This window comes from Protopterus annectens, chromosome 2.part0 (genome assembly GCF_019279795.1).
Source record: "Protopterus annectens isolate FY-2018-M chromosome 2.part0, PAN1.0, whole genome shotgun sequence".
NCBI lineage: Eukaryota > Metazoa > Chordata > Ceratodontiformes > Protopteridae > Protopterus > Protopterus annectens.
In genome coordinates this window covers 1,737,815,643-1,737,824,474 of record NC_056728.1, presented here as the reverse complement: position 1 = coordinate 1,737,824,474, position 8,832 = coordinate 1,737,815,643, and the positions used below count along the sequence as shown (strand labels likewise).

The 8,832-nt window shown below is 35.7% G+C and overlaps 1 protein-coding gene across 1 annotated transcript in view; it reads left to right on the top strand.

Moving 5' to 3' along the window:
- Positions 1–966: 966 nt before the first annotated feature.
- EPHB2 (EPH receptor B2) overlaps positions 967–8,832 on the top strand; it is a 2,126,559-nt gene continuing 2,118,693 nt past the window's right edge. Inside the window, exon 1 of the mRNA XM_044061768.1 lies at positions 967–1,177. Coding sequence (XP_043917703.1) covers positions 1,126–1,177 — 52 coding nt within the window. The 5' untranslated portion in view covers positions 967–1,125. The remainder of the gene's footprint in view (positions 1,178–8,832) is intronic.

The following is an 8,832-nucleotide window of genomic DNA, read 5'->3' as shown; positions in this document are numbered from 1 at the left end:
TCAGCCCGTTTTTCTTGCACTTATCGTTTGTGAAGTCTGGGTGCTGGGAACCTTACAGCTAGTATTCCGGGGGTGGGGGGTGAGGAAAGAAAACTCTCAGATGGGAGGTAATTATGGTATATGTAGTTTTGAGCCTCGTTCGTTCATATTAACTAATTTTTTGTACATTGCACATAATTCTGGGGTATAACATTGGACTTAATTTATTCCACTGTCATTATATTTGCTTTGTTCTTGATGTGTTGCTTGTGTAGTAGCAGCTACATGGCCCAGATCCCCTGACTGCCGTATGTGAGCTCATCACTTCCATTATAAAGAATACATAAAAAAAAAAAAAAAAAAAAAAAGACAAGAAAACATTGAAAAGACTATTGTCTGAGCTCCCCTTTCTACCATCTCCTGGTTCAATTAAAATGGATAGTTTTAACATCTCTGACTAAACAGACGTCTGACCCTTCTGGTTAATATATTTCCAAAAGCAACATTTAAATCACCCTCTCAGCATTCAAGCAATTTTTATCTCATACCGAATTAAAGGAAACCTTACTTAAATAATGCCTGTAATTTACTAGTTCCCCCACCCCCAACGTCATACCCCATCACATTTCTTTTCATTTGAATTTCCTCAAAAAGCAGTCCCAAATCTTCGTCCACGGCTCTGCAGCCTTGCGGTATGTCAGTACAGAAATCAGAAATGGCCCGAAATCTCGGCTTTATCTGGATGATTGACAGCTCCGGAATGAGCCACTCTGTGTGAAGGGGGATAGCTCTGTCCAAGTTGTGCGTTTTGTATATTAACAGCCTTTAGTTCTTTGTTTGCTTTGTTCCCAGAACACAGTCTGACCTCGGCAGACTTTGGAATATACAGCGTTTAAACCACACCAGTGTTCTTGGATGGCAGAGTGAGGAAGTAGGGCGATGTGGTTAATGCTTCACCCCCTTGGGAAGAGAATCGTTTTGGATGGCCCCTGTCTTGGCCGCTTTCAGTTCTTTTGATTTTCTGTTGTTTGGACTGCTGGCTTAAGTGAACTCAGTTCTACTGTCTATTTGTCTGCTGTCTCAATGGGGTTTTGGACACACCGTGTTTAATGTCGTCTTCTTTATTCCTCCCGGTCCTCCAACAAAATGGATATTTTGTGGGTATTATGGACTTTCCCTGTGGTTTTTGCATTAGAAGGTAAGCACCCCTGTCTCCTGTGCGTTCTGGATGATTTGCTAAAGTTTGATTAAATGAAGCAGCAGGCACCTTACTGTTTGTTGTCGTATGTACAAATGTGTAGCTGTGCATGCACACACACACACACGCCTGTGTGTTGTTCATCAGTGGGCAAAGCTGGATTTAAAAAATCGACTATGAAGGTGGATACAAATGTGGCAAGGAAGCAGCTGCCGCTCTGCTGAAGACATTGTGGCCGGCTGGCTAATGCATTACTGGTCTGGTTAGCCTGCAGCTGGCCACTGAATAAGGATATCTCAATCCATTAAATGCAGTTGTCTTAGTAATATGTAATAGCAAGCTATTTCATCCGTTTTCAGGTATTTCAGATATTGTGCCAATAAAATATATATTGGCTTGAGTTGTGGGCTTTGTGTAGCCATAAGCAACCTGCTTTCTATAGGTGTATTGTAAAATGGATTGCATAAAATCAACTAGTGTCTCAAGCACTGTAGCCAGTGTACTGGTACAGCCGGTGGTTTGGGGTGGGGGCGCTAAGTGATGCAAGAGTGAGTTACCTGTTTGTGTATGTTTCTGTTTGCCCGCCTGCTCTTTTCAGCCGATAGTAGTCAAACTGGAAATTTTTGCAGTTTGTTAATCCTGTGCAAGCAACGTGACATAATTTACAACCTTTGATCGCATGCATTCACCTTGCTGCACCGACTACTGTCAGCATTTCCTGTTTGCTTTGTGTTGCTGTGTTCAGCAGCATCATTTAGAACGGGCTGATGCTGCTGCTGTAAAAGGTGAGAGGAGCTTGCACCTCAGATAGAGCTTACTCCACTCTGCTACGTTTGGGAAGCTTTGCTGTTACGTCTAGCACAATGAATGAAAACGATAGAATTGCAATTATCTTAACTAATCATTGTGATAGAAGAAGAAAAAAGATTAATTTGTAGTAAATAGACGCCCCCCTTTTCAAAAGAAAAAATAAATAAATTAAAAAAGGGGGTGGGGGACAACACAGAATGTGAACAGGGACCTCTGTTTCCAAGTTGACATTTAAAAAGAAATAAGGCAGTTATCCAGAGGTCTTGCAAAAATAAACTTCCACAAGCGTTTTTTGTATTTTTGTAAGTGGAGTTTGGCTTAAAAATTCTTCATTTCTCAGAGGGGATGGAGCGTTGGGTTTCATTCTCATTTTTTGACTCTGGGAAAAGTGTAGACGGTTTCTGTTTAAATACACGTTTTTATTTTCTGGGAACACCTTTGCTTTTCACGTATATCTGACTTTAGGAATTGAATGGATTATCTCAGGTTTTATTATGTATATGTTTCAAGAGAAAAAGAAAATATGTAAATCATACAAACATATACATCATCCAATGCTGTCGCTTATTGCATTACTAGTAATTTGAAGATTATTAATTTGAAAGATTGGCACACATTGCTTTTTGTGTGAGCGATGGACTGAGAGGGATTATTTTTGTTACAATGATATTAGGTTTAGCATTTATCATATTTTATTTTTCAAAGCCAGGTATATATCTCAGTGACAATAAATAAATAGCCATACAAGCCAATCAAGAAATAGAAACAAAAAACCCTCCACAAATGGCTGATAAAAATATTTACGCTGCTTCAGAATGGGCTTGAACATCTAAAGCAGATAAGCACAGCGTCCTGAACATTGTGAATGTTTTATTTAGTAGGACATCAGCATGGTGAAACAGTGATCTCTAGTTATCACTACTAGTATGTAATACTCACTAAAAACTCACACTGTGATTTTTGCCTGTTATGTTGGACCATAAAGTGCTGTATGATGTTGCTGTGCCTTTAAGCACAGAGGCTGCAGTATTCTTTTGCAGAAATGAGAAATCTGGCACTGGGGGGAGGGGAGACTATTGATTTGTTGAGTTTTGTTAATTTTCAATGTGAGTGTGTAGGTCTGTGTATGTTCTTCTAGGTGGCTGCAAGGCAGACTGAAGCATTTTGCAGTCTTAGGGTGTTACATAGACTGCAATTTGTAGACAAGAACACATTACCTTCTAGGCTAGATGAATTAATTTATTTTCAACTGAGTGAGAGGGGAAAGGGAGATGAAATTATTACTTACTCAGATTTGTCGTTCTGAAATTTTGTTTTTCTCTGTTTTGGGGGTGCAGCCTGTTACAAACCTGAGGAAGTATAATGTCTTCTGCAGTCCTTCTTTGCACCCTTCATTTTTACCAGAGGATTTGAAATCAGGAGATTAATGTATGGACCAGTGTCATATGTAAAGGCCCATCTAGTATGTAGGAGTCCCAGATAACTCAACACAGTGCAGTTTATTTCCTGCTTTTATACCAATTCCTGACAGTCAGTATCAAGGATAATATATTATATGGGTTTGCTATATTTATCCTGGTCTGGTCAAATATGGCATAATAATCTTTCCATTACAGGGAATTTGTTATCAGTTTGAATTTTGACTTAGCCTTTAGAATAATAGAATCAACGTCTACACTGAAACTCAAGTGCACATATTAAAATAACGGGGGAAAAAAACAGTTTGGAGTACTCTGTTGAAGGCATTACATAAATACCTATTTTATAGATTTTTTAAGTTGGATTTTTTTTAGTGTTTCGCAAAAAGGTTTAAGGGCTGTTTATTAACATGACTGGATTTTGTCATAATACTAATGATACATTTTTGAAGAGTGAGAGTGTAATGCTGATGTTCATTTGGCAGTCAGCACATGCAGGTGCAGTAATAATGTGATTTGCAGTACCTTTAGTATACCTAACAGTTTCATTTACATCTTTCATATTAATTACTTTTCCTTCTGAATGCACTGTTGAGGAATTTCCATTGCTTCTTGTTTTTGTTGTTTATTTACTTTGGTTCTGAGGTTCTCATCAAAACATTGACTCTGAATGTGGATACCCCTTCAATGTGTTGTAAAAATCTTATATTTCTTTCAAATGCTGCATTTTTAACTGAGATGTAAACCTCAGTCTTGCAATTATGCTGAATTTTGTAGTATGAAGCAGGGGAGGCATGCAGAAATACTCATATTCTTAGTTTGTTGGCTTGAGAGTACATTAATGGTTATATTTACATTGCTTCTTTACTTAATATAAACATTAAGACAATTGCATTGTTTAGGTCAAATGATGTTTGATGTACTTCTGAAATACTGAAGCCTAAGAAAATATCTGAGTGAGCACCTGCATACAGATTATATTACCAGTTGGTAAACATCTTGTCATGTATTTATTTTATGGATTAAAAGTATATAAATAACCATTAAACACTGTGGTAATAAATATTTGATGTGGACTATAAAGACATGAGTATTTGGCTCTTGGAGTAGAGTTTTGTGAAGGAAGTCAGTATTATTCAAATGAAACATTCTTATCTGTATGGAAGGAAAAATATAAAATGGATGTAGTATACACGATCGCAAGTTTTCCTATCTGTAGAAATAAGTTATAGCATCAGTATTAATTGGATGTTACTGCAAAGATACACCCAGCATGTTCTTTACAAAATCATGATTTAAAAGAACTCCTGACATGTTTTACTTTAGTTCTAATGGAATTCTGAAAGCGTAGGTGAGAATTCAATCACTTGTTGCTTAGTAAACTGACACGTTAACGTATCATGTAAAACTACATACCTTTATGGAGAAACGCATGAAGTGTAGAGTGCATGCATTTACTTACCGTGTGAGTCATGCTGATAAAGTGATAGGCATCAGTGCAACCCCTCGAATGTGGCACACATTGCTACACTGTGTTATGCTAAACTATTTCCAAATGTAGCCATTTCTTCCAGATTTTAAAGCACACAGATTCATGTAGCGCTGAACATCAATAGCAGTTAATTCTTAATACATTACATGTAATTAAGTACAGAATAATATCAGGGTTTGGAGAATGTTTTACAGTCTAGTTTATGTATTGCCATTTTAAATTGTGTTGGACAACAGCTACGCAAACCTGGAGCTGCTTAAATGTGGGTTTGTGTGTGTGTGTGTGTGTGTGTTTATATGTACGTATATAATTAGAAGTATGTATATGTTTTTATATGTATGAATATTCATACTTAAATGTGTGTGCATAATACACACACTAATCTCGATTATTAATGTACATATATGAACGTATATCTAATATATGATTGCATGTGTGAATGTGTATATAAACATGTATGCATTAATAATTGTATTTATGCAATATACATACATGTGTTTTAAGTGCATATGTGTGTATATTTGTTTCATTTTTGTAATTCCTTCTTCCAAATTAATATTAAATTTTGTTGCGTTTTGTCATTCTTTCCTTTTGAAATTATATTTTGAGTGACCTGCAGCAGAAGATGACTAGTAATTAAAAAATAAAGCAGGACAAATCATGCTTGGAATGAACTTCAGCACTAGGTGGTAACTTTCTGTCTCTCTGGGACAGAGATACTTCAGCAGTGTAATTACAAATGCAGTGTTTTCAGAATCAAAAGAGACAGAAATTAAACATTTCTCATAAAATCTAGCTATTGCTTGCTCATTCTTTGGATTTTATAGATCAAAAATTCACTGAGATATGCTGGTTCCAATAAATAACAATGATTTATCAGAATAATGTATGATTATATGATTTGCCACTTACATAAAGTTTATACTTAACTTGAGAAATTGATTGTTATACTCCAATTAAAATTTTGAAACAGTCAGAAGAATCATTTGCTTTGTATGTCCTATGATTTTGTAGGAAGAAGATTAAAATGACCATGTAATAAGAATATGAACGTACGCACATCTTAACTAGATGTCAGCTGCACTGCTTAAGTAATTCTGTCTGCTTTTTGGTTTAATCATTTGCTGCTTTTTGGTGTAATCAATTCGTAGCCACCCCAGTACAAAATGTTGTTTGATAACAAGTTATTTCTTAATGCTTCATGTAAACAAATCACATTTGTTGTTTGCCCTTTGTTAAAAATCAGAAGTCTTATCGTTATACTTAAAGTGAAGAGTAAACTTGCAGTTTATGGTGAACTATAAACTGAGTTGTACACAGGACTGTGTTTACGTTACTTTGGAAAGGTACATAATCTGAGTTGAAAAGCTGGAGTTAACTTCATGGTACGTACAAAAATGGTTTGCCATGGCAAACTCCCGTATTCTTTTATGGCATGCCAAATAAGTTGGTGGCACTCATTCTCTGGGTTACATACAGCAAACGAGCCATGTTAGTACAGGTCTGTTGAGGAAAATACGATGCTTTTGTGGTGGGGTACTATTGTAGTTTGGTACTGAAGCTACCAATATGAAAAAGTTTCGGGAAAGAGAAATGTGCATTGGCTTGATAATCTTATCAAATCAAAGGAAAGAAACACAGTTCAAGCATTAGTTACTTGTGCTTGTGACAAAACATTTCTTGTAGATATGTATGAAGCAGTCCTAGCCTTAAAAAGTGTGATTCATTGTCATTAGTTTCTCACATGTGCTTCAGTGAAAACATGTGATATCCTTGCTACACTGGTACATACTTTGTATTTAAGTAATAACCATCCGGTATAAACCCAGGAGCAAAGAATGCAGTATATTGCTATGTAGCGAAAACTCTAATAGAAAATGATGAATTACAGTTATGTACTTTTTTATGCCTTCTTAGAGTAGCATTGTGTTTATTTCTATTATAATCTGTGAGTTACTCCAACAGACTGTTACACACTTCCTATTGATATTTTTAATTCAAATGGCTGAATTAGTCAGTCATGAGGTCAGTATGCTTTGTAGCTATCGGTCCACATTTAGGTAGTTATTACAATTTAAAGCATGGCAGCACATAAACCGTGTTTTGCTTGTTGAACCTATCTTTTCTCCAAATACAGCTACAGACTAGAATAAATTAAATTTATATTAAATGCAACAACTTTGTATTCATGTTAGTGTTTTGTTGGAATGCCACCCCCTTTCACCACCTTTTTTTTCATTTGGCTCTTTGTCTCATTAGTATACCTGTTGAATTAGGGATGAAATGATGTGCATACACATGCGAGTTTCTAACTTGATTTCTTTAAATTTGTTTACCATATTATTATATCGATTGAACCTCTGTGGGTGTCTTTTCCTCTAAAAAATAAGTAACATGGACAACATTTTTTGATTCAAATAAGTGACTTCATTTTCGGTTTTATGTAAATGCACATACACACACACACACACACACACACACACACACACACACACACACACACACACACATATGTGTTTATATATGTGTGGTCTGTGTGTATGTCAGTGTTTCTTGGGAAAGTTGTTTGTTTCCTAGAATGCCTTATAATGAAAATAAAAATGTTATTTTTTCCAAAGAAAGATTAAGGTGTTGACTGAACTTGTAAGATCATATAAGGTATTCTGAATTATCATTTACTACACCATCAGAAAGCTAAATCTATGTTTTGTACATTTTCAAAGTTTCAGACTAGTGTTCACTTTGTAGTTTGGCATGTAGCTGGTGTCTGAAGGCAGATTTTATTAATTGCTGGTTTCTATAGAAATGCTTATCTTTAATTGAACTTGGATTTGTGTTCCTTATTGTGTATATATACATTATATTATTTCCTTTGTATAGAGTTTCTGTTTTTCCTCAAAACTCTTTTCACACAGTGCATAAGACTGTAAATGAAGAGAATGAATATGTGGTCAGATCCAGTATGTGTACCATTATCCACTCCCACCCTGGAAACTGCATGATTTATAGCAGGACCAGTATGTGTACCATTATCCACTCCCACCCTGGAAACTGCATGATTTATAGCAGGAGGCTACTGGCTATGACTCCATGTAAATTCCAGTTTTATTTCCAAATTTTCAAGCAGTAAAAAATTAGTAAATGATTTTCAAAAATATGAATATATACAAAAATGTATGTCTAAAGAGATGATACTGAAATATATAATTTACTAAAACTGAAGCTTTGTGGTAGCATTTTCTGTATTAAATAAGTTAAGTTTGCATTTACTATGGGTCCCATGGGTAAACCCTCCTTCTTCTTATTTGCAAATAATACTTTTACTTCCAGCAGAGGAGCCATCAATCAGGACAGAATCAGCAGTGAGATTGGCAGAAGAGCACAGCTGCCCACATTATGTTCCACTTAGATGCCAGTGCTTTGGATATGACCTTAGACTCTTGTCTAATTCAAAAACCCACAGCTATCAAACTGCCTGAAAGATGTATTGCCAACGGGGTAGCATTTTTGACAGATAATTTGCTGCTAAAACTATATAAAATTTGATAATAATTAAATGATATATGATTACTTGTTTATTACTCAAAATTGCAGAAAAAAATGTAGACCGTGGCAAAACTGTGTACAATTAAAAGTGCTTAAATAGACGGGCACATTACATATGTTATGATTAATTGTAGATAGGTCAAAGGTTACATAAAGCTGCTGTTCCATTTCATCTCTTGCAGCAATGCTTGTCAGCATAATTCTTTGTTTGGAGTTTTTAATGCTCTGAGATGAGTACTCCTTAAAACCGCAAGCAAATGGTGCATTTCCCATATGGGATATTGCAGATCATTATGCTATTAAAAAGTAAATACATGTTGCATGTCCATATGCACTTCATTGGCCATTTATATTTTGTGGGCAGAGTGGCATCATGCACTAGTTGAGCT